This window comes from Vipera ursinii (assembly GCF_947247035.1).
Source record: "Vipera ursinii genome assembly, chromosome: 3".
Taxonomy (NCBI): Eukaryota; Metazoa; Chordata; class Lepidosauria; order Squamata; family Viperidae; genus Vipera; species Vipera ursinii.
Genome location: NC_139516.1, coordinates 66,329,410 through 66,357,016, shown reverse-complemented (window position 1 = coordinate 66,357,016; position 27,607 = coordinate 66,329,410). Strand labels below are relative to the sequence as shown.

Sequence of the window (27,607 nt, the reverse complement as noted above, 5' to 3'; positions counted from 1 at the left end):
TCATTTCATCATTTTTATGTTTAATTACATTCACTTTGCGGAGGCGCTTCCTTTAGTTCTCTTCATCCACTTCCAGAACAAATTTTTATTTCTTTCAATATTGCTCTGCGCTTTCACTATCTCTTCTAATCTAAACTATTAATGATATTTTTTGGTGTGCCCAAAATATTAAAATATCTCCTTTGGATACGTTTTGATAGAATTACTGACATTTTAATTCAACTACAATGATTTAAATTTATATACTTTTTAATAACAGCGATCTGCATATCTCTATCTGCAAATAATTTATAGTATCTGTAAATAGGATAACTGAATAGTTTAATTCCAAAACCTCATTTCCAGTATTTTAATTGGAATTAAGGATAGTTCTCGCCACTGCTGAAGCTAACACTAGTATTTTGTACCAGAGTTTCCTAAAATTAATACAGGCAATCCTCCTTTTTGACCACAACTGGAACCAGTAATTTGGTCATTACAAGCAAAGTGGTCACTAAGTGAAACCGCAACTGTGCTTACAATCTTATTTCAGCTTTCCTTCACTTTACATACATTCAAAGATCATAAACGTGGGTGCTGGTCACAAAGTTAATTTTCCATCACTGCCGTAATGTCACATATGTATTTCTTTTAGTAAACATGCAATGTGTACATCTGCTTCCCGTAGGTTCTGTACAAGATGATTATGTTACTTCAGGAATGTATGTAAGGGCATAATTTGAAGTCTTTATTCATATTTAAAGCTATGACTTAGGAAGAAAATTTCTGCTGAGTCTTCCTTTATGTGAACTTTGCAAACAGTTTCAAAATATATGTCCCTTGCCTCTTCCCTGTATGCCTAAATTTCAGATTATAGGCTGCTTAAAATCAGATATACAATTTTGGTTGAAAACGGACACACTTTTGAAGCTGTTTCACTTCAACAATGAGACTAATTTTTAAATAAAAGTGCATATTACTAGAATGTGTATATCTATACTCTAGCTATTCAGCTTCTGGATGCCATATTTAAGTGATGATATAAATTGCCAAATTCTGAAAAGACCTTGCTTTAAAATTAGAGAATGGCAAAAATTTAAAAGTAAGTAAATTAAACTAATGTAATCTAGACTCTGGATGGATGGGCTAGCATTTCAGCTTGCATAGTACCTAGTATGCAGCTGTATACTAATGTCGTTGTTAATAATAAACAATATTAATAATAAACAATAATAAACTAACATAAACAGTTGGCATGTATTTACAGTGGTTGCAAAACCCTGGGGAATCACGTGATTGCGAATTGCAACTTTCCAGCCAGTTTCTCTCTGGAATGAACGTTTCCTGAGCCTTGCTTGTGTTTTCAGACTGAGTTTAGGACAGAAGAAGGACTTCACATAGAAAAGTCAAAATTTGAGAAAGAAAAGGATTTGGATTTTCTCTCTGGGGGAAAGCAAAAGGGAAAGAAAAAAAAAGGATGAAATCAGTGGGGAGATTATACAGGACAGGAAGCTAGGACTTGCCTAATATTAACCTACCTTGAGACAAAAGGTTTTTTGTCCACAAAGATGGGATTAAGGTAAACTTGTTGGGCATGTCTAGACAAGGTTTTCTTTCCACCCCACCCGCCTCTCCTGGATATATTTATATATCTAGAAACCTGGATAAATATATTGGATGGATTTTGGTTCTGCTTATACATAGCAGGCTTGGGTGAAGAGTTAGGAAATGTGAAGGTTTTGCCCTGCCCTGCCTGAGTATTTGCCCAGGCTAATACAGAGAAGTATGTGACCACAACTGGCCCCAAAATTTCTCTTACTAAGTGAGACATTTGATAAGTGAGTTTTGCCCCATTTTATGACTTTTCTTGCCCCATTTGTTAAGTGAATCACTGCAGTTGTTAAGTTAGTAACACAGTTGTTAAGTGAATCTGGCTTCCCCATCGACTTGTTTGTCAGAAGGTCACAAAAGGGGATCACGTGACCCCCGGGTCACTGCAACCGTCATAAATATGAGTCAGTTGCCAAGCCTCTGAACTCTGATCATGTGGCCATGGAGACGCTACAGTGGTCATGTGAAAAATGTTCATGTCGCTTTTTCAGTGCGGTCGAAACTTCAAACGCTCACTAAATTAAATGTTGCAAGTCAAGGAGTACCTGTATTCTTCTTCGTGGCATGCAAAAGAATATATTCATTTTCCTCTTTGTTCTGAAGATAACAAGCACAATTTCTGAACTCAAAACAAAAGCTCCCTTCCATAAAAAAGTAGCTTTTTTATTCAAGATGGTCTTTCCTAAACTGTGCTCTAAATTATAGGATGACATTGTAAGTATAAGCATAACACAATTCTTTTGGCAACAAATGAAACAAGACAATTAGAACATCTTAAGCTAGTTCTGCCTGCCAGTGTGAACTTTCAAAACTTCAGCTCTTCCTTCTGCTCAGTAACAATTCCATGATTAAAGGAATAGAAAATAAAATGTATCAAGAGCTATTTAGAAAATGCATTAACAGCCAGCCAACGAAATGATTCGTTAGCTTTTCCTTTTCAATACTATGTTTACACAAGATGATTACACCAACTAATTAGTATTTCTTCCTAGATTATATAAGATATTTTTTTTAGATTTTTTATGAGATGAATGAAGGAGGCTTGGATTAATTTAAATGAGACGAGTTAATTTAGTTTCTAAATGTGATCTTTCCAGTTATTGGCATAAAGCATTTATATCTTCATCCTCCTTAAAGGTACACAACCAAGCCAAAAAAAATAATAATAATCAGTACAAATGGCTAGACAAAAACAGAATTGTTTACATTGGAAAAATATAGATGGAATTTGTATGTCTTGATTATGCTTAAATTCTGGTTTGGATTTCTGCAACTACTAGACTCTGGAGGAGACAATGAACGCTTCACATTACAGTAGAGAACAATTTCTAGGCCTTTATTGCCCAGGTGATTAGATTCAAACATATCTTAGTTTGTTGAACAAACTATAATCGGCTGGGTCTGCAAACACTCTAAGACGGTGGTGGCAAACCTATGGCACGCATGCCACAGGTGGCACGCAGAGCCCTCTTTGTGGGCAGGCGTGCCGCCACCCCAGTCCTAGGCCTTCAGATGGGTTTTCACTTTAGGCCTCCGCCACCGTGTGCAAAAAAATAAAAATAAAGGTTCAATCAATCAATTTCAACTTCTCGCAAAGTTGGAATTGATTGATTGAACTTTTTAGTGCCACCCAGTCTGCCGTTACCACCGCAGCCACGCCTACCCAATGGGCCATGCCTACCCAATGGGCCACGCCCACCCGGCACCTGACGATACATAAGTGGGTTTTGGGTTGCAGTTTGGACACTCGATCTCTAAAAGGTTTGCCATCACTGCTCTAAGACATAAAGCTAGTATTCCCAGTGAATGCCTGTCTCAACATACCAGTTTCAAGGTGCTGGTGATGACCTATAAAGCCCTGAATGGCTTGGGTCCGGGATATTTGAGGGAACACCTGCTGCCAGCATCAAGTTCCCTTCGTCCTGTGCGCTCACACAGGGAGAGCCTTCTCAGGGTGCCGCCGGTAAAAGATTGCCGGCGGATAACACCCAGGGGGAGGGCCTTCTCTGTGGGTGCGCCTGCCCTCTGGAACCAGCTGCCTGTGGAGCTTAGGACTGCCCCTGACCTTCGTTCATTCCACCGGGACCTGAAGACCTGGCTCTTCGAGCTCTCCGGCCCAGGCTAAGAATTTTTAACTGGGGTTTTTATTTTTAGGGATAATTTAATCTTTTTTAATTGTTTTTTAACTTTTGTATTTTGTATTGGTTTGGTTTTTAAATACCCTGTAAACCGCCCTGAGTCCTTCGGGAAAGGGCGGTATATAAATCTAATAAAATAAAATAAATAGTTTTGTATCCTGCTTTTTCTTCAGAAGTTCAAAGTTGCTTGTTTCATTTTATCACAATGTGGAGAGAGACAGCAATGGGCCCAAAGTCACACACTGAATTTCCAGAACTGAGGATGATCAAACTTAAGTCTCCCAATCCTACCCCTATCCTAAAACCCTATATACATTGGCTGTACCACATAAGAAACCACAAACTTCAAGGAGACTACAGATATCTTCCTTGGTGCCCACCAGAATCCCAGCCCTCTTTAAATGTATTAAAACACTTCATACAAAACACTAGCTTCCAGAATTATCTTTACATCCAAGAAAATCTGTTGTTTCCGCAAGGTCCCTGTAGGTGTTCTTAGAAAAACAGAGTAAGGAACTACAGTACATCCTAGTGCATTGTTGTAGAATTGATCGTCTTCTAAGAGGAAAAAAAAGTCACAGAAAGATAAAGAAAGGTTAATATCGATGGAGGGGCTAGATTAACTCACCTAGTCATCACTTTGCTTTCCGATGTTCTGGTGTTCTGTGACTAGCAATGGTTCACCATAGCAACCACATTGTACCAATCCAAAGCAAGATTTTCCCAATAGCTAAAGAAATGATCCCAGGATATTGAAATGCCTCATCAATCTAGCACAAATTGTTTATCACCAAAGGTAGTCCTTAGGTTATGACAGCAATTAGGGGTGGAATTTCCATTGCTAAATAATGTGGCCATGAAGTCCAATGTCACACGGCTGCATCGCTTAGCGACAGTAATCCTGGCAGTCCCAGTTACCATTGCAAATCCCTGGAACTGTGTGGGACATTAGGTGGGAAGAGGCAGGAATCCCAAGCAGGAGCATGGATGGGTGCGCAGGGGGTGCTGGGGAGTGGGGGAGATGCCATGGTCAGGCACTATGGAGCATGGGTTGGCTGACAGGGACTGCAGGCACATTGGTGAGGGCCAAAGGTGGGTGGTAGGGAGTGCAAGTGGGCTAGCAAGGGCCACATGGGGCACCAGAGAGTTTGGACAGGACAATGGGGCCTGGGCGGCAGGGAAGTGCCACGGGTGGGTGGGCACGCCATGGAGTGTTGGCAGGCAGATCTTGTATGTAGCACAAGATCTCATGTTCTGTAATGGGGTTCCCCAGGAGAAACAGTGGCGAAAGCGATTTAAGGGAGCGACTTGCAAACTTTGCTGCCAGCTTCCCCATTGTCTTTGCTAGGGGGAAGCCAGCAGGGAAGGTCGCAAATGGTGACCACATCATTGTGGGCCACTGCAACCATCGTAAGTGCTAGCTGGTTGCCAAGTGCACGAATTATGATCACTTGACACGGGGGATGGGGGGATGTGACATTTAGAACTTCAGGGACAGGTTGTAAGTACCATTCGTTCAATGCCATCCTAACTTTGAACAAGTGGTTGTAATCCAAGGACTACCTATATGTAGTCAAAACTTAGAAAGTGAATATAACTGGGGGGGGGGGGAATGTGCTATTTTCACATTTACATGGAAGTCCCAATACAGGTAGTCCTCGACTTACAACCATTTGTTTAGTGACTTTTCAAAGTTACACTAGCACTGGAAAAGTGACTTATGGCCATTTTCTCATACTAATGATCGTTATATCACCCCCATAGGCATGTGATCAAAATTTGGATGCTTGGCAACTGGCATGTATATATAAAGGCTGCAGTATCCTGGGGTCATGTGATCACTTTTTGCAACTTTTGGGCAAGCAAAGTCAGTGGGAAAACCAGATTCACTGAGGACCCAGATTGTTGGGGGCAATAAGCTGACTTTGTAATAATGCCGCTTGGGGGTGTGTGTGAAAGCCCTAACAAGCAGGCATATACATAGAATGAAGGCTACTGCTAAGCTTGTAAGCCGCCCTGAGTCTTCGGAGAAGGGCGGGATATAAATGTAATAAAAATAAAAAATAAAAATGAAAAACTGCAGTGGTTCACACTTAACAACTATGGCAAGAAATGTTTTAAAATAGGCAGAACTCACTTAACAACCGTCACGCTGAGCAACAGAAATATTTGGTTCCATTGTGGTCATAAGTTGAAGACCACCTGTACTGGATAAGTTTCAGTGACTATCATTTCCTGGAAAAGCTGGAAACAAGCACAGAAGGGCAAAAAGTCTGTTCATTTACCAGCTGTCAGAGAAACTCTGCATTTACAACCTACTGTATGTACTGCACAGCTCATAAACTGAAATTTAAAGGATGATCCGTTTGCTTGCTTAAATATAAAAGCCAAACTGCCACTGTCACTGAACATCCTTTCACAGGAGAAAACTATTATTAACTATTTTAAATTATAATAATAGCTTAACAGAAGAGCATAAGTGGTTCACGACGAGGAAAAGATATATTATTGCAGGCTTGAGGAAGGATGTTACCAAGCCATAATCATCTTATTAATATAGAATTGTCATTTAATGTAATTCTGTACTTCAGATATTTCACCCTTTCTAAAAAAAATTGGGAGTAATATTTCCTATTTCCTGTATGTAGGTCTTTGCCACTTTAATTAGCAAAGATGACTCCAAGTCAAATTGCATAGAAAGCTACCATTAGCTTCCATAAGGCAATTGTTCTGATTAATGTACAGTAGAAAAAAAAACCTGGCTTTTATAAATCCATAATAATCATGCCCTCAAGTGTATAAACTCTGTCTAAAATAGTTATGGTGAATGATAAAACTGGGAGATTGCCAAGTAAGGGTCCGATTCCCCTCCCCATACATATTCCCATTTAAATGCTATGCATTTGACTCATATGACCCAACTGCATTGTTAAAGTAGGAACTGTGCCTCTGTTACGCTTTTCAGACTGAAAATGATTCACCTCTACTATATGTTTTTAAAATTCACCCTCCATTTTTCCTTGTAACATGCAGCCAGAAAAATATTGTTTTAGTAGCAAAACAGTTCTTTTTTTCAAGAGGCAACTGGACTTCCTTGTTTTTCTTTGAAGACATTTCGCTTCTCATCCAAGAAGCTTCTTCACCTCTGACTGTATGGTGGGGGAATGGAAGGATTTATATTCCTTGCAACTAGTTGATCGTTTGCATTCTTTTAAAGAGTCATTGAAGGGACGCAGTGGCCCAGTGGGTTAGGACACTGAGCTTGTCGATCAAATGGTCGGCAGTTTGGCGGGTCAAATCCCGAGTACCGCATAACAGAGTGAGCGCCTGTTACTCATCCCAGCTTCTGCCAACCTAGCAGTTTGAAAGCACGTAAAAATGCAAGTAGAAAAATAGGGACCACTACGGTGGGAAGGTAACAGTGTTCCGTGCGCCTTTGGCGTCTAGTCATGCCGGCCACATGACCACGGAGACATTTTGTTTTTTAAAAATCCACTGAAGGACATAGGCTAGTTATTTTCAATTAGTCCATATACTGAGGGACTGAAACTTTTTCATTACCTCTACAAGCATCCTGAACTCAAAAAATGGGATACACTTACTCACTTCAGTGATATCAGAATTCTTTATACTATCATGACTTCTGTTTCAAAGGCAAATTTAATTGATTTCTCTTCTTGACTGTGACCAACCAATATAATTTAATACACTGCATATCCACTCTGTGATATGTCAACACTTCATAAATTAGAATGTCTACTAATTTCCCAGTGCAGAAATCAATGTTTCCTAATGATGCATCAGAACTTTAGCTTTAAAAGTAAATTAAGTGCTCATTGCCTCAAAAATAAATATTAATTCCAATTCCATGCCGAATTTCTCTGTCTTGAATGTCTAGGCCCTATTATACAGCACTTGTGGGCTCCATGTCCTTATTTAACCTAACCAACTAACCAGCCAAATCCATAAACAAAATATTGGCTAAAAACACTAGCTTCTGTAATGATCAAAACCTGTATTTTCTCCCCCTTCTAAATTATAACGTGCCTGAGGTGGAACAGAGAAAAACAGAGTTCAAGTTGTTGTATTCAACTTGAACCTTCTGTGATTACATACCTGCAGGGAAGCAAAATCTTTAGAAGCACAGGCTCCAAGAATAGCAGCACCCATTAGCACAGACTCCACTTCTTGGGCTAGAACAACAGGCATGCCTAGACAAAGACAACAAATCAGTTAAAGGGCCTGAGGTATGAAGCATGTAAGAAACACCTCTCCCTGAAATATTAAAGCAGTTGCCTCTTTTTAAAGGCTGATATGGCTTCTTGGTATGATCTTATTGGTGTCCCCAAAGCATTAAAAGCAAGCCAAATTGAATGTGGAAACAGCCAGGGGCAGCATTAAGAAACCTGCAGTGATGTATGTATACTGTCTTAGGATGCATAGATGAAATTAGTAGGTTTTCTGTGGTAAAAAATATTTTGACAAACACTATTGTTTAAACTTGTGGAGCAACTAAATTATAAAAGGGCTTTATAGCTGTCGTGCTTTAAATGTATTTTTAATTTACTTGGTGCTTATGTTTCACATTGTAAGTGCTTTCGAACAATGAATGTATTCATCTTGCCCTCTGAACAATATGAATCTGAGGTTTTTAAATGTTCTATGAAATTATCTGTTGGTAGCCTGTATAATTGGCTAATGGGTGCTTGCATTTAACAGTAATATATTCAGTATTTTCCTGGAAGAATAGGGGATTGATACAGGAATGTTAGCTATTTTATCAGATAGATTTTAATGAGGGCAACAGAACCAAGAGCTTTTTAGTCAGATGAACTCTGACATCCTATGTCAATCACAGTTCCTACAATCAGGAAAAATTCCAAAGCTGCAGAAAGGCCTCTTTGTCCAACATTCTGCTTGGCTATTAGATACAGTCAAAGGACCCCAGTTTAAAATTTAATCAGAATTATCTATTAATAGATCTTTAATTTTAGACATCAGAAAGAGCTCTTGGTTCCAAAGCTATTTGAACTAGATAAGGAAAAAGGTCCAATCACATTGGACAAATAGAAAAAACCGCTGTGGCAACAGCCTGTTGTACATATCTAGCTCAGGTCAAGACCTTATATCATTTGGTTCACTTTTTCTGCTTTCAAGAAATGTAATTACTTAATGCTGATTTTGATCTCAATTCCTGGTTTGATGTTGAAGAGATGCAAATCTAAAAGCAAAATACCCAGAGCCCAAGCTTTAGACCTGATCTAAACCATATTGGTTCCTCTGAAGAATAAACAGCTCATATGGTTCATAGTTTGCTTTTAATCCCAACCTTTTAGAACTGTAGAAATACATTTTCCACAGGTGAAATACATAATCTTTTTAACCACAAGATACTGTATATCCAAAAATACTCATGCGTAAATGACAAGTTAGCTGAGTTGGATCTCCTTTTATAGACAGGCACCTTGTTATAAATGCTATTGACATTTTGACCAGAAAAATGAATCTCTTGATATCTTCTTCTGATTTAAAATATGCCAATTTTATATATCTGAAAGAGTTGATAAATGGCAAATGCTAACACACCACTGAATACTATGAATTAAATGCAACAGCTTGCCAATTTTGAATCAATAGATATATTAAATCCTACAACACATGGCTTACTGTACGTGGTTGCATTACTTGACAAATTAAAATTATTCCTTTACTTTCAACAAATTATTGAGAAATAATCCATCAGTAAAATACAACTGTAATAATATTATTTCACAATGGTACCTACTCTGAACCATTTCAATTCCTGGTATTTACTTATCTTTATATAGGAATTTGTTTTTGATTGAATCAGACTAATTCATCAATTTCAGCACCATTTATAATTATTGCCATGCCTATCAGAACAATCTAAAAGGATAAATCCTGAAGATTCTCCTTACAAAATAGAGGCTTTGCTATTGCACTTTAGCTCTTCTGAGATTTTTTTGGAAGTCCAATGCAATAGTATCCCTTTTTTCACTGATTTTTTTTTATCTATCCTAATTGCATCTAGCTGTGGTTCAGCTTAATGAATTTAACTTTTCCAATGAAACACTGAGATACTATTAATATTAACCAGTAAAGGTAAAATGTACAATGGCAGACTCCCAGTCTACACGTAGTCCTTGACTTATGATTACAAATGAACCCCAAATTTCTGTGGCTAAGTAAGACAGTTCTTGAGTGAGCTTTGCCTCACTTTATGACCATTCTTGCCACAATTGTCAAGTTTGTCACTGAAGTTGTTAAGTTAGTAACAAGGTTGTTAAGTGAACTTGGCTTCCCCATAGACTTTGCTTGTCAGAAATTCACAAAAGGTGATCACATGACTCCGGGACGCTGCAAGTGTCATAAATGTATGCCAGTTGCCAAGCGCCCAAATTGGGGATGTTGCAACAGTCGTAAGTGTGAAAAACATAGCTCATGTTTTTCAGTGCCATTGTAACTTTGAACAGTAACTAAACTAGGGGTCTTCAAACTTGGCCCTTTTATGAGTTGTGGACTTCAACTCCCAGAATTCCTCAGCCAGGCACGCTGGCTGAGGAATTCTGGGAGTTGAAGTCCACAACTCATAAAAGGGCCAAGTTTGAAGACCCCTGAACTAAATAAATGGTTGCAAGTCAAGGGCCTACTTGTATTGGAAAGATTAAGATATGACTTGTTTGCTGATTATTTTTATGAACTTGTCATAATATTCACCCTGCAATTTCTTCAGCCAAGGAACAGGAAAGCAAGTCTAGTGCTAATTTCCTTTGCTGTATTCTGAAACTTACCAATGATGTCCGCATGCATTTGGACAAAGAGAGGGTTCTTGCTCAGACCACCACACATAAAGAGAGTGTTGATATGATGCCCTGCAGCTTGCATTGTTTCTACAATATGTCTGGTTCCCAACTTAAATGCAACAGAACATAAAGAAATATCTATTAACAAAAACACTACAGGTAAAATGGTTCTTTGAAAAGCTGAAAAGCCATAGTTATTTCCATTGAGAAGAAAGAAGAGTTTTTTTAAGTGACTATAATGTTGCATTTCTAAGTTTTCTGCTTTTGACATTAAATTGTCCATCTACACCTCCAGATTAATTGTAAGACAGACATTAGCTTATAAGAAAAACATACACAGAAGTACATCTTCTTCCTCACTCACAAAGTTGAAGAAATGCAGGAATTAACAGTTAAACATAGAGCAATCATATTTTTTATCTCTCTTTTATATCCATGTTAACACATTTTTTGTTTAGAAATCAATTTGATTATAATAGCTCCAATCAAGGGCATTTTTTTCAACTCTAACCTTTGTTTTACCTTCTGAAAAAGTAAAATTAAAACAATAGAAATAAACATTTAAATGGGTTTACGGGATTTTTGTTTCACATTTCCAGCTCATGCTGAGAAACCCTTTGAACGCTGTGTATTTAAAATTGTTTTTTGAATTTCAACTGAAAGAAAATAAAAACCTCAAAAGTAACATTACTGCCAAATCTACCCTTTGCCAAACTCATAATGCTAAAGAATTCCCTCAGCATTTAACACTGAACATCTTCTGAAGCATGGCCAAAGTTCATTGTAAGATTTACAATGTACTACAAATGCCTGTACAGACTCCGCCAGGATATTTAAGAAAAGCAGAGTTAAGCTTCAATTGTTTATTTCATCCTGATTAAGTTTCACGGGAATTTTGATTTAAGATAGGTAGTTCTGGCAAACTTTTAACATTAGCAAGGGCATCTAATGGAAAGCACAATACAATTAATGACACACAATACGTTAATTAGCTATTTTAGATGTGGATGATGGGAAATGTAATCCAACTCTTCTGGAGATCATTAGACTGAGGAAAACTATCCTATGCCCATTACTTTCATTACTAATGGACAGGTATTCACTTTTAAAAATTGTGTCTTGGTTTGAGATTGTGAATGGTTTCATTCTTAACTACTACAATTTTACCACTTGAGAGCACTGTGTATATTTTTCAGAATTCCCACAACCTATATTTATCTAGATATCTGTAACATTAACTGAAGTTAATATTTATAATATCTCCACACACAAAAATAACCTTTTCCCCATCTCAAGCCTAATTATTCTGTTTTTCTTCTCTGCAGTATGACACCCACTAAAATTATCCTTACCTTTGCCTGAAAAAGGTCACAGCAAAGTTTAAGGAGAAACTACCTCATTTGTTTGAGTTAACATCAATATAGTTAATATAGATTCATTATCTTATACATTACTACAGGTAGTCCTCAACTTACAACCACAATTGAGCCCAAAATTTCTCTTGTTAAGTGAGACATTTGTTAAGATTTGCTCCATATTACAAACTTTCTTGACATCATTGTTAAGTGAATCACTGCAGTTGTTAAATTAGTTACACAACTGTTAAGTGAAACTGGCTTCTACATTGACTTTGCTTGTCAGAAGGTCACAAAAGGGGATCACATGACCATGGCACACTGCAACCGTCATAAATATGAGTCAGTTGTCAAGTATCTGAATTTCGATCACGTGACCATGGGGACCCTGCAACGGTTGTAAGTGTGAAAAACAGTCATAAGCCACTTTTTTCAGTAGTGTTGTGACTTCAAACAGTCACTAAACAAACTGTTGTAAGTCGAGGATTACCTGTATAGGGAAAACTATAAAAACTAAAAGATATCCCATGCAAATGCCACTTTCCTAAAAAATCCCTTACTAGAAAGAAAACAGATGAGCTTTTAGAGAGTTCAAATGATATTTAATACATGTGAACAACATGCCGCCTGAGGTTGTATACAGTTGTAAGTTAACATATTGTCACTGTAATATTTTGATTCCTATAAAAGAGTGACTAATTTCCAAGTAAGAAAGTTATACTTCCAAAATGCCCTTAAGCATTAAAAGTAATATTTTCTGAATGTTACAGAAAATAGCAGGCCCTGATCCATTGGGTTTTTGTTGTTTTAGTTGCTACAATACTAAAAACCAGCTCTGTATATCACTGAGTAATAACCCCCCCACACACACACACACTATTGTGCATTACATTCTATATGCAGTACCTCTGTAAAAATAACACAGGAGGGATCAGTGAGTTTAATTTCAAAGCACAATAGAATCTAGTATAAAGAAACACTAGAATAATAATAGATGGATTTCCCAGGATACCCAACTGAGAAAACTTCCACCTCATTAGCATAAAATAATGACATAGTGCTTGTTTGGCAAAGAGGTACTATAGTCTTTCACAAGATAATGTTAGTAGTTCTCATTTTCTGAGAAATGATTTGCATTTCTTATTTAAATCAAAAAGACTGGCATGAAAGTACACCACTGTTGTACTATCAAAGCACAGTAATAATAAGATTAGCAAATATACATTCTAGCTGTATATAGAGTAATTCTGTTTGTGTGCGGGGAAGTGTTAAAACTGTGCAAGTGGATTTTAAGAAACTGGTCTCATTGCTAAACTGGGCAGAGTAATATTATGGAACACTCTTAACAAAGAACAGAAACTATTGGACTATGATTGGGAAAAAAGTTATAGTTCCATAGCAGATTTGATAGATATCTGTAAGGTTGTAATATATATATATATATATGTATGTATGTATGTATGTATGTATGTATGTATGCATGTATATGTATATGTATATGTATATGTATATGTATATGTATATGTATATGTATGTATGCATTTGTGTGTGTCTGTGTGTGTGTGTCTGTGTGTGTGTTATGTATGTGTATGGGTACATACTGTGTGCTCACAGTAAAAAAATGACCATAAAGGTTATCTTATCTAACTGGGATGCCACCCAAAGGTGTGCACAACAGGCCACAACTGCAGCCTGCTCTTTGAGCAGGAGCCATGAGTCCAGGAGGCCCCCCAGATTGTGCACTGGGTCTGTTTGGGGCAGTGTTGCTCCATCCAAAACCAAAGATGAAAAACCTTGTCTCTGAGGGATCCAAATATCCACAGCCATTCCATCTTGCTAGGGTTGAGTCGGAGTGCATTTCATCCAATCCAGTACCTAACAGCCCCCATAGGACATCCATGGCATTTCTCAGGGGGGCTTTTTAAAAACAAACAAACAAACAAACTTTCTTTTGAACTGGATCCAAATTAGTGTTGTTTGATGTTCCAGCAAAAAGCTAATCCTAGAAATCTACATTCTGTGTAATCCTTGCCAGGCACCATATCTTGGGATTTTTAAAAAAGTTATTTAGAAATATTATGTATAGTGAATATTAGAAAAGTATTGGAAGATCACAGGATCATCTGCCATTCTATTTCACAAGGAAAAGGAAAATCTAATTAATTACTAACTGCTAATGATATGTGTCTTCACAATTCCCTTCCCTTTTGCTGTTTGTTGAATGGGAAAATAAAATGGCCACTGAAATTACCTCAGCCATAAAAACTGAACTACTCATATGCAACAGTATCTTGAAAAGTAAGTGAAATAGTTTTTTTTTGTTTTTAGCTCCTAAATTCTTGGCCTGAGGTAGAAAAGCCTGCACTCCAGATGTACAAGGCTGCCTCCTAAAAATTCAAGTACAACATATCAATCAATAGTACCAGTAGTCCACACTACTGCTTCTGACACGACCAAATTATCATTGCATTCCGTATCACTCAATCAAATGAATTTCTCCCTGTTGAACAGGAGTTTATATGTAATTAACCACAAGGAAGACAGATTTGGAGAGGAGACAACATAAATACAAATGTAAACACATTTGAAATTTCTTTTCTTTTTGTACTTTCCTCTTTTTAAATTTTTTTTGCCACACTGCCTGCATTACTCCATAGAATAATATTAGGTTTAGGCTATTGCGGGAGATGCTAATGCTGATAGTTATTTCTACAGGATACCGATGCAAACCATTTGCAGCAACAACAAAAAGAAAGAAAAAACGCTCAATGCTATTAGGGTTTTGTTGTTAGTTGCGAAGTCGTGTCTGACCCATCGTGACCCCATGGACAACCTTCCTCCAGGCCTTCCTATCCTCTACCATCTTCTGGAGTCCTTTTAAGCTCACACCTACTGCTTCAGTGACTTCATCCAGCCACCTCATTCTCTGTCGTCCCCTTCTTCTATTGCCCTCAACCTTTCCCAGCATTAGGCTCTTCTCCAGTGAGTCCTTCCTTCTCGTTAGGTGGCCAAAGTATTTGAGTTTCAACTTCAGGATCTGGCCTTCTAAAGAGCAGTCAGGGTTGATCTCCTCTAGGACTGACCGGTTTGATCGCCTTGCAGTCCAAGGGACTCGCAGGAGTCTTCTCCAGCACCATAGTTCAAAGGCCTCAATTCTTTGGCGCTCAGCCTTTCTTATGGTCCAACTTTCACAGCCATACATTGCAACTGGGAAAACCACTATTAGGGTTAGATAAATTGTTTCAGTTTCTCCATTCACAAATAGACCTAAGAATTTCAACAGTCATTTGCTACGGAAAAAAATAATATATTATGACCTCCAAGAAAAGAACATTTCCCTTAAATCTTAGGGAAAATTTACTGAACTTACCGCAATGGCTTGAACTGTAGCTAGATAAATAAGAGCAAGATCATCAAGACTTTGAGATAGTGTCAGTCCCACTACCTGAAGGGAACAAGAACATTTCTGTACTTACTAATTTCCTTTCCAGGAGAAGATTCTAATACATTTTATCATAGAAGTAATTTATGGATTTCATTATCACATGGTTTGGTAATAAACTCTAGCTTGAATTGCTTGGATTGGATAAATTTAAGAATACAGGTCTTTAAAAAGGCACTCATCTTCAGGATTTATTGTTACTTCCAAGTTGGGAAAATAATGCCAGTTGCAAGGGAACAACATAGATACTGGGGTACATAAAGGATAAATATATTTGCCATTTTTTGTGAATGGGGAACTGAAAACTGAGACAGACATTAATTTAATGTATTTTGAAGGAAAGCAGCATTTCTCCTTGCTTATTTTTATTGCAAGTTTCAGTTTAACTTCAAGCACCATGCATTTTCCCATGAAACCATCATAAACATAAATCAAAATGAGCAGTTATCCCCAAAGCAAAAGAATTAATGCCATCTAAAAAGCATGCCATCTTTAGGGTTTAATATGTGGAACATGAGATTGAATCCAGTCTAACAAGTGACTTGGATAAGTATCTCCTTTTTGCTATGTTACGAGTATTGCAGAATAAGCACAAAATCTATTTGAAAACTCACGTACCCTATGAAACGTCTCTTCAAGAAAACCCTTATGGGCTTAAAAGTTTCACTTAGCATTTGAATAAGTTTTTTTCTTTTTTTTATGTGATATTAGTATTGCTTGTAGTCATTTCATATGAGCTAGAGTGCGATAGACTTAATAGTTTATTGTTGTTAACATATGGTTGTTTATGATTGTTTTTTGCTTTTATACCTTGTATAAAAGTCGGGAAGTCGGGAAGGGGGGAGGGGAGAAGGGGGGAGGGTTAGGAAGGGTTAGGAAGGGTTGGGTGGAGGGAGGGGGAGGGATTGTTAAAGATAAAATGTATTGTAAAACTTTTAAATAAAAAAAAAGAAAACCCTTATGGGCCACAAACACAGCATTCAACTAAAAAAGAACTTTGATGCAGAAAATAATTTTGTGGAAAGAACATAGAAAAATATAGAATAGCGGGCCTGGAAGGGAACTTGGAGTTCTTCTAGTCCAACCCCCTGCTCAAGAAGGAGACCATTTACCATTTCAGACAAATGGTTGTCCAACCTCCAAAAGCTAGGCATTTGTGAAAGGGTAAATGCTTGTTAATGGAAATGCTTGAGGGCAGAAAGAAGCTGGCAGGTGAGGTTTGGATCCAGAGATTAATAAGAAATACAGTGGATCAACAGTTTTATACTGAATTCAAGATTTTTACCAGGATGAAATTCTCTCTCTCTTTGTCCAAGTCTTCATATGCCTAATAAAGCTTTTGTAATGTGGCACATACTGTATATACTTCCCACCCTATGTAACCTCAAAAACTGCCTCTCGTCTTTGTAGACCTATCATATACTTCTGTATCTTTAACTGCATTTTTGCTGTTATATTCAGTAGCAATTATAATTTGGAATTTGCTGCTTATCAAATCCCTGCAAATTTCAGATAATCCTATAAAATCATATAAAACTATGCAAAATTAAAAAAAATAGCAACAAAAGTTTTATATGTATATAGGGAATGATTTATCATTATGTTTTAATGATAACAGAATTACATATACCGGTAACTTGGTTTTTTCCCCATCTTTTTCAGTTTGGATGTCAATCATTTCAGGAAAAACATTCTGTAAGATTTTCAAATAAAAATGATAAAATATTTAAAATAATGCTAATTTCATGGTCTTATTTTATACAATTATTCTGTTTTCACCCTTTTACAACAACAGACTGTTTCTTACCATGCCCTTTAGAGTCAAATCTGCAAGGGGAGATCGGTTGCCATGGAAATCTGGCCAAACATGTAAATCAACAGTGAGCAAACCCACAGGCAAAGATTTCTTAATCAGATCCAGGTGACCATTCAAGTATGTATATATACTTTGAGCTCTGCAAGAAAAACAAATGAAAAAAAGGGAGTGAGCAGAGCTGGGGGAGAAAGGTTATTCTCTGAACATATTGCATGATTTGGACTCCTAATAAGAGATACACAAACTAGGAAAGGCTTGCAAAATGAAACTGTAAAGGAGTAAGGAAAGAGAATATTAATATATTACTTGATGTATGGGGGTTTATACAGGGGTCTGAAACAGAATTAGGAGGTAATTTCAATGCCAGCAAGAAAATGAACTGCACTATAATGCTAAAACACAGTTTGCTGTAATCAAGTCTTGTTCAGAATTAGACTCTCAAATTGCAAAAGGTTAACTAAGTCTTTCCCCTTCATGGATTACTGCCTTGTCGTGGCGAAGGGGCTTGCGTAATTCAATGAAGCTATGAGCTATGCCGTGCAGGGCTACCCAAGACGGACAGGTCATAGTCGAGAGTTCTGACAAAACGTGATCCACTGGAGAAGGAAATGGCAACCCACTCCAGTATCTTTGCCATGAAAACCCTATGGACAGTACCAAAAGGCAAAACGATATGACGCTGGAAGATGAGCCCCTCAGGTCGGAAGGCGTCCAATATGCTACTGGGGAAGAGCAGAGGGCTAGTACTAGTAGCGCCAGAAAGAATGAAGTGACTGGGCCAAAGCCGAAAGGACGCTCAGCTGTGGATGTGTCTGGTGGTGAAAGGAAAGTCCGATGCTGTAAAGATTTTTTCTCCATAGGAACCTGGAATGTAAGATCCATGAATCAAGGAAAGCTGGACGTGGTCAAACAAGAGATGACAAGACTGAACATCGACATCTTAGGTATCAGCGAACTAAAATGGACAGGAATGGGTGAATTTAATTCAGATGACCATCAGGTATACTACTGCGGACAAGAATCCCTCAGAAGAAATGGAGTAGCCTTCATAGTCAATAAAAGAGTAGGAAAAGCAATACTGGGATACAATCCTCAAAATGACAGAATGATCTCAGTTCGAATCCAAGGCAAACCATTCAATATCACAGTAGTCCAAGTCTATGCCCCAACCACCAGTGCTGAAGAGGATGAAATTGACCAGTTCTATGAAGACCTACAGCACCTTATAGAACTAACACCAAAAAATGATGTCCTTATCATCATGGGGGATTGGAATGCTAAAGTAGGAAGCCAAAAGATAACTGGAATAACAGGCAAGTTTGGCCTTGGAGTACAAAATGAAGCAGGGCACAGGCTGATAGAATTTTGTCAAGAGAATACGATGGTCATAGCAAACACTCTTTTCCAACAACCCAAGAGACGGCTCTACACATGGACATCACCAGACGGTCAACACAGAAATCAGATTGACTATATGCTCTGCAGCCAAAGATGGAGAAGCTCTATACAGTCAATAAAAACAAGACCAGGAGCTAACTGTGGCTCAGACCATGAGCTTCTCCTTGCAAAGTTTAGGCTCAAACTGAAGAAAGTAGGGAAAAGCACTAGGCCACTCAGGTATGAATTAAATCATATCCCTGTTGAATATACAGTAGAGGTGACAAATAGATTTAAGGAATTAGATCTGATAGACAGAGTGCCTGAAGAACTATGGACAGAGGTTCGTGACATTGTACAACAGGTAGCAACCAAAACCATCCCAAAGAAAAAGAAATGCAAGAAAGAAAAATGGCTGTCTGAGGAAGCTTTGCAAATAGCTGAGGAAAGGAGGGAAGCGAAAGGCAAGGGAGAAAAACATAGATATGCCCAATTGAATGCAGAATTCCAGAGAATAGCTAGAAGAGATAAGAATGCCTTCTTAAATGAACAGTGCAAAGAAATAGAAGAAAACAATAGAATAGGGAGGACCAGAGATCTTTTCAAGAAAATTGGAGAGATGAAGGGAACGTTTAATGCAAAAATGGGCATGATAAAGGACCAAAATGGCAGGGACCTAACAGAGGCAGAAGAGATTAAGAAGAGATGGCAAAATTACACAGAAGAACTATACAAGAATGAGCTTAACGTCCCTGATAATCACAATGAGGTGGTCACTGACCTCGAGCCAGACATCCTAGAATGTGAAGTGAAGTGGGCCTTAGAAAAGCTGAGCAACAACAAAGCTAGTGGAGGTGACAGTATTCCAGCTGAGCTATTCAAAATCTTAAAAGACAGTGCAGTAAAAGTGCTACACTCAATTTGCCAGCAAATTTGGAAAACTCAACAGTGGCCACAGGATTGGAAAAGATCAGTTTACATTCCAATTCCAAAGAAAGGCAGTGCCAAAGAATGTTCAAACTATCGCACCATTGCACTCATTTCTCATGCTAGTAAAGTCATGCTTAAAATCCTACAAGCTAGACTTCAGCAGTATGTGGATCGAGAACTACCAGAAGTACAGGCAGGATTTCGAAGAGGCAGAGGAACTAGAGATCAAATTGCCAACATACGCTGGATCATGGAGAAAGCTAGGGAGTTCCAGAAAAACATCTACTTCTGCTTCATTGACTATGCTAAAGCCTTTGATTGTGTGGATCATAACAAACTGTGGCAAGTTCTTAAAGAGATGGGAGTACCAGACCATCTTATTTGTCTCTTGAGAAACCTATATGCGGGTCAAGAAGCAACAGTGAGAACTGGACACGGAACCACTGATTGGTTCAAAATTGGGAAAGGAGTCCGGCAAGGCTGTATACTGTCGCCCTGCCTATTTAACTTATATGCAGAGCACATCATGAGAAAGGCAGGGCTAGATGAATCAAAAGTTGGAATTAAGATTGCCGGCAGAAATATCAACAACCTAAGATACGCAGATGATACCACTCTAATGGCAGAAAGTGAAGAAGAACTAAAGAGCCTCTTGTTGCGGGTGAAGAAGGAGAGTGCAAAACTTGGGTTGAAACTTAACATTAAGAAAACCAAGATCATGGCATCTGGCCCTCTCAATTCCTGGCAAATAGATGGGGAAGAAATGGAAGTAGTGACAGATTTTATTTTCCTGGGCTCCAAGATCACTGCAGATGGGGACTGTAGCCAAGAAATTAAAAGACGCTTGCTCCTGGGGAGAAAAGCCATGGCAAATCTAGACAGCACACTAAAAAGCAGAGACATCACCCTGTCAACAAAAGTGCGTATAGTCAAGGCTATGGTCTTCCCAGTTGCAATGTATGGCAGTGAAAGTTGGACCATAAGAAAGCCTGAGCGCCAAAGAATTGAGGCCTTTGAACTGTGGTGCTGGAGAAGACTCCTGCGAGTCCCTTGGACTGCAAGGCGATCAAACCGGTCAGTCCTAGAGGAGATCAATCCTGACTGCTCTTTAGAAGGCCAGATCCTGAAGCTAAAACTCAAATACTTTGGCCACCTAATGAGAAGGAAGGACTCACTGGAGAAGAGCCTAATGCTGGGAAAGGTTGAGGGCAATAGAAGAAGGGGACGACAGAGAATGAGGTGGCTGGATGGAGTCACTGAAGCAGTAGGCATGAGCTTAAATGGACTCCAGAAGATGGTAGAGGACAGGAAGGCCTGGAGGAACGTTGTCCATAGGGTCGCAATGGGTCGGACACGACTTCGCAGCTAACAACAACAACAACAACTAAGTCTTAATGACATTTTATATTGCTATCTATGCACTGACTGTCCTGCTAGAAGTTTAAGGACTATTATCTATTACAATCAGAATAGTGACTAATTTAGTCACTTTGTCAAAGAATGAAATAAGATTGGTTTGGCGTGATCTGTTTTTAACAAACCCGTGCTGGCTTTTAGTTATAACTTTATTTGTTTCTAGATGTCTGTAGATCTGTTTTTTTATTATCTTTTCCAGTATCTTCCCAGGTATTGATGTGAGGCTAATTGGTCTGTAATTTTTTGGGTCTGTTTGTTTTCCTTTTTTCAAGATGGGAACCACTTTCTTCCATGACGAAAGAAGTGTACTTTGTGAGATCACAGAAAACAAGTGATTTGTATGTGAGACCACATATAAATACATGTGATTTATATATACAACTTTAACAGAGAGATTAAATGGTGAAATGCTCATGCGAGTCGGGATATTTAGCAGGCACAATGCAAATTCCACAGCCTCATCCACTGAAGGCTTGGATGCAATCCAGATAATGTGCACTGGGTTTAATTTCATTAATTTCAAGTGGAACTTAAGTGTGCTTAACTTTCTCCAGTATGCACCCAGAGGCTGAGAGCCAAAGAAAGCAAAACATGCCAAATATCACTGAAATCAACTGGAACAGCAATCTAGCCTCATAATGCCTGCACTGACATGCCAATGGTACTTGCTCTTACCACTTTTATACATGTCTAAAAACCTTTTGAGCAGCTTTCTAATTTTTATCATTGGTTTTACCTTCTTTATCTAAGTATTGAAGACTTTCCATCTCCAGAGAGATTGGCCAAAATAGCATCTCTATCTAATTATAACAGACTAATCAATGTCTCAGTTCTGGAGGTCTAAATAGTGATATTCATTTAGCCCCAGCCATGCACTAACGAGTTCCCTGTGGGAATTTGGCATGTGTTTACTATTCTGACTTCTGACCTCCTTGCAGCTGTATATTTATATTCTACATTTAAGCATTCAGCTTCACATTGTTTCAATTAGATCTTACCATGTGTTTGCTATCGGATGGTATCATTCAAAATGAAGTACACTTGGAACACATTAAAATAGCTAATTTACTTCGTTATTGATATACTTTAAAGTTTTTTTAAAACATTATTGTTATATTAATGTGATGTCTTGTATATGGGGGGGGGAGTCACTAGTTTGAAAATTGTTAAAATTCTTCCGTAGAATTATTTCATTTTCATTTTTACTGTGTTGCCAACATAACTGTTCAATGAAAGAGGACAAGAAAAAAGATAATAAAAAGCAGGCTTTAGTGATGTAGCACAAGATTTCAAACAGAGAACATGGGACAATTCAAATATATTTCACAAGAAGTTAGGTCATGAAGCTGTAACAGTCCACAAATTCATCTAGAACAGGCATGTCAAACTTGCAACGTCATATGATGCCATATGACGTATCGGGACTTTTCCCCCATTGCCGGCAATGGGGTGGGTGCGGTTAATAATAATAATAAAGTTGAAAGGGACCTTGGAGGTCTTCTAGTCCAACCCCCTGCCCAGGCAGGAAACCCTATACCATTTCAGACAAATGGCTGTCCAATCTCTTCTTAAAAACTTCCAGTGTTGGAGCATTCACCGCTTCTGGAGGCAGGTTGTTCCACTGGTTAATTGTTCTAACTGTCAGGAAGTTTCTCCTTAGTTCTAGGTTGCTTTTCTCCTTGATTAGTTTTTGGCATGACGCATCTGGCCCGTGGGCCGGCAGTTTGACATGCCTGATCTAGAATTTACACTCATTAAGTATCCCAAAAGTAAACTTTTTCTGGATGAAGGTAAGTATGAAGGTATTTCAGGCCTTTATTATTTTTAGAAACAACTTAAGGCAGTAGCAAACATATCCAGCACTTATTTGTGCTATCTTCTCCACAATAACAACCCTGTGAGTGGGTTGAGCTGAGAGAGAAGGACTGGCCCAAAGTTACCTAGCTGCCTTCATGGCTAAAGCAGGACTTGAACTCGTAGTCTTGCTTTTTAGCCTAATGCCTTAATCAGTGGACCTTGAGTGAGATTGTAAAATGGTCTTGGAAAGGTTTCTCAGGTCAAAACAATCCTATGTGTTAGCTGCAGTCAAACACATCTCTGTGAGGGAGATGGGTAATTTCTAAATTTGATAAATAAATAAATTTGTCTATAAACTTAATATATTGCTATACCAATGATTAAATATTCTGTAACATCAATGGGCAAAGCAAATACATCCATCAAAATATACAATAATATTTTTAAAGACTTCTATGCTACTGGTCTTCAAAAGATATACTGAAGAAAATTCGCAAAAAATGTAAATTCTTTGGGGGACATCTTCTGAAACAATGAAATCTCATTTGCTGCAAAATAAATGCACGAATTACAAAGGACTGCTTTTGTAAGACTGCTTTTATCTGAGCAATTATTGTGCTAAGATAGCTATTAATTATTTAAATTGTATTAATTTTGAAATTAATTAATTTTAATTACATTAATTAATTAGCACGTCGTTTGTACAATTTTGGCCACTGAAAGAAAATGGAAAAAGAACTACAGGAACAAAAGGGAACATAGAGAGCAGAATACAAGAATGGTTTCTTATTAATATTATATTGAAAAAAATGAAACATCTATAATGAAAGCAGGAGGTATGATATGACCCTCTGAAATGATTATTTGGATGTGTAGCTCACTTTTCTATTTAAATGTTACAAAAACAAAGAAACAAGAATGGTGTGTGGCCATAAGAATTGGTTGTCCATATAGTTTGCCCCTGACAAGGTTCTTATTCTGATCTTCTTTCATTCCACCACTATTTTATCTGGAGATTGCCTGGACCTGTTCAGACCCGGTGCTTCAGGTGCTTTAAAGGGTATTAAAAGCTCATGTATTTAACTATATGATTCTCTCCATTTAACCTAATTACTTGATGTTCAGAATATACAAACAAATGTCTGTCATATTTATATGCCACCACTGATTCTACAAAGACTCCCAAGCATTTGCAACAAAATAAACACAAAATCCTTAAAGTGAAGAATCAATGAAACATCACCTCACTATCACATGGCATCTTTATTTAAGTGGCCAGCCCCATTTGCCATTGTCTCCTTCCCAGGCCTGACAGAATGTAACTGGTCAAAGGTCACCCGGCTGCCTCTGCGCCTATGGTGGGACTAGAACTCACAGTCTCCCACTTTTTAGCTTGGTGTCTTAATCACTATACCAAACTGGCTCTCTCACAGCTTATATTGTATAGTATAAAATAGGTGTCCTTCTGTAATATTGCGTAAATCTTTTAATCACAACACCTCTCTGTCCAGCTTTACACAATCACATCCTAACTAAGAATAAAATGAATTTTCTGATATTATAGGACAGTGTAGTAGGATACAGAGATCCTGATGTCAAAACTAAAAATTGAAGAAATAATAATCGTCAAACCTAAACATACTCTCTAACTCAAATTTTTAAAAGTCCACTACTTTTTTCCATTAAGCGCCCCCCCCACCTAAAAACCTGCATAATGGTTAACATGCCGGCATGAGGTAATATCTCTTTTCCTTCCTTATTTCCACTTGGTCTTTTCTCTAGAGCAGTAGCCTTTGCACCGGGTGGAAATAATTTTATTTGGAGCACATTTTTTAACTGAACTGATCTAATTCATATTTCTAAAACTGCTACGTAGACTGGACTTAAAATATTACAAGTTTTCAGTTCAAAACTTAAATACATATCCTGAATGCGTATAAGCACACTGCACATATCTGCTAGTTGATGGGATACACGGAACAAATTATCTGTTACAAAATAGAAAAGTATGTGTGTTTGTGTGTTTAGATTCATGTCTTAGTCTATAAAAAAATGAAATTGTTAAGATATAAAGTAAGCTATCATTCCCTAAATAAAAGAGATATTGTGAGTCTGAAGAATCATTGGTGAGTGGATTAAAATTGGGGAACCTGTTTGGAATGGTTCAAAAATATGGCCAAATGCTTTTGTTAGATTATTAAGAGACTTTCACTGAGTTTTTCCTCTTTTGTAAAAGCTAAAAATGTTCTTTTCTGTGAGATAAACAAGATAAATACCAGAGTATATCCTTTTTGATTAATGGTGAGCACCATTTAGTGGAAAAGAATCAAAGATTCTATTTATTTTTTTTAGCAGGAGAGGCTAGGGTAACATTATTCATATGAATGAGTGTGGGTGAGTGTTTTAAAGTCTCCATTAACTTTCCATTACTTATATTATTATAAGAGCTTTCTAACTGCTTGGTTATAAGGTTAAATTCTTCACATGATCATCTCACCAAGAATGGCACCATTATTAAAAGATGGATCTTTGTAGGAATTTTGCAAAGATAAATGCATATCTAAGCAGTGAAACTAAGCATGTGAAAATTAGGCTCAACTATTGTCCAGGCATTCACAAAAAATATTTTACAAGTCTGCCATGACTAGAGAAAATCAACTCCTGTTGATGACAGCATCTTAGAAACAGGCATGTGACTCATTCCTCAGGTGTATTAAAAATATATGCTAAAATAGGGAGGATAAATACGTTTGGACAGACACGTATATATGAGACATAGCCCTACCCACATCCCAAATGAAGCTGGAAGATTCTGACTAAGTGGTTTGTCTGTATTACAGCCAAAAAGAAATTTCTAAACAGAATAATAAATGAAGAAGAAATAAGGTTTATGACCTGACCTGGCTTCAGATTTTGTTTGTAGTTCTGGGAAAGCAGCATGTCCTTGGACAATATGCTCTATCTTAAGAAAAGAAAATGAAAAAAAAATATATATTGATTTTTGATTGAAGGTAGTTTTATATTTCTGAAATATGAATACTTGGATGACAGATTTGTTTCAGCAACTACGCATTCTACCAATATGCAGAAAAATAAGCAATGAATTGAAACTTGCCATTTTTTAAAATAAAGTAAGGCCTTACTACAATTACCCTTTACACTGTTTTTTCGTACAAGGTAATCCAAACTATAGCAATTACTGCTATAATTGTGAAATGTGATGTGGGCCCCAAACCTTCAACAGAATGACTTTTCATTTGTTCCCCAATATACTGTTTACAAGTCCCTTAACATTAAATACAGTCAATAGGTATGTGCATTTTATGTCTGCAAACCTGAAATATGCAGCAGATTATTATTTCTACACACATCTCAAGAATATCGTAAATTCTGTTGAACTATATGAGTCTGGAATACCCTACAGTAGGTATGTATAGAATTGTGCAGACAGTCTAGAAAGTAAAGATAAATTTAACCTTGAACTATAACTGATGATGATATAAATTCAAATTTCTACTCAGTCCTGCAGCTCAGGAAGCTTAGGCCAGTTATTTTCACTCGGTCCAATCTACTAACAACTTGTTCTGAGGTTAAACTGAAGAATGAATCCAAGTTTAATATTAGTAGCTTACAATGGTTGTTTCACACAGTTTCAATGGGAACTTCAGGAGGCACACTGCTACATTCCAGGCCATTCTCCAAAAGAATGAATTGCAACCAATCCAACTTCAAGGTTATCAGAAAATGATCACTGAAGCTAGTATTCTTCTTTCAAATAGGACATGGCTAAAGCTGATAAAGAGCCCTCCATTCCATTATATGTTGTAGCTATGCAGGATTAATACTAGATCCAGGAGGATATAAACTTGATTCTTGAGGGATCAGTATTAGGGAACAGCAGTTCCTTTCAAGAGCAGGCATTTCTCCCAAGTTCTCAAGTTCAGCACATGAATCAGCAAGCAAAGGTGTACCAGACATATAAATTTAATAATAAATAAATAAATAGAATTTCTATTCCCAGACATATTTAAAAACAAAACAAAATGAAGCTGTCAATGACTGAAATGAATATCTCTGTGAATAAAGTTAAATCTTATTCTTTAAATCCCAAGTCACCCAATATTAGTTCAGAGGTATGATCCAGAGCAAAGAAACTTTAGCTTCACTACTAATGAATGTATTCATATACTTGAAACATGTATATGCTTCCTTCGGCAGCATGTGAAAGACAGTATACAAAAATAAGGTAATACATAAATATGTGTATATATTAAGAAGATACAACAGGAAAGTAGTTTCTTTTTTATCTTTCTTTTGCATACAGAATTCAGTCCAGAGCTAAAATCTATTTCATGACAACATGAATAAGGCAAATCTACTTCTTATGGCATATGAGGGATAAATATAGTTATCATCCTATCTCCCACGACTTAGAGAAACTTACTATGGATCTGCTATATATACTAAAATTATTTCAAAGTTTGAACTGTCACATACCTTTATAATTCTAACCATTATTATCCAACTGAACTCATATGATATGTTGCATGTTTTCATTTAACTAATGTGAAGATAATGATGTAGCTTAAATATCAATAAAATGATAAATGGAACTAAATTTAGACCTACCAGTTTCCCTGTTACACTTTGACCTCCTTCATTTAGCCACAATCCTGGCACCATTGCAGAATAATAGGGTCCCCAAACACCAGGGACAAATATAGGGGACTTACTAATCTGAAAAAGAAAATTTAAATCTAGTTATGCTAGTTATGCAGGAGTTCAAGCATTACAAAGTCACAGGTTTATGGGTAGATACTTGGAAAGGTATGTGAACCATACAGATAATTTCTTTCCTTAAGCTACTGATGGTCAATATTCAACAGCAAAGGCAGCAAAGGAAAACTAGTGGCAAAGAAAAA

At 37.4% G+C, this 27,607-nt stretch overlaps 1 protein-coding gene across 3 annotated transcripts in view; it reads right to left on the bottom strand.

Moving 5' to 3' along the window:
* FGGY (FGGY carbohydrate kinase domain containing) overlaps positions 1-27,607 on the bottom strand; it is a 153,007-nt gene that overhangs the window by 31,099 nt on the left and 94,301 nt on the right. Inside the window, exons 9-14 of one of the 3 annotated variants that reach the window (XM_083360527.1) lie at positions 27,315-27,422; positions 25,586-25,647; positions 17,157-17,304; positions 15,278-15,352; positions 10,541-10,661; positions 7,845-7,939 (exon numbers count right to left, since the gene is read on the bottom strand). In XM_083360527.1, the coding sequence (XP_083216653.1) occupies positions 7,845-7,939; positions 10,541-10,661; positions 15,278-15,352; positions 17,157-17,304; positions 25,586-25,647; positions 27,315-27,422 (609 nt within the window). Of the gene's footprint in view, positions 1-7,844; positions 7,940-10,540; positions 10,662-14,990; positions 15,127-15,277; positions 15,353-17,156; positions 17,305-25,585; positions 25,648-27,314; positions 27,423-27,607 lie in introns of those variants that run through there. The other 2 variants (XR_014492234.1, XM_083360528.1) reach the window with 2 other exon arrangements.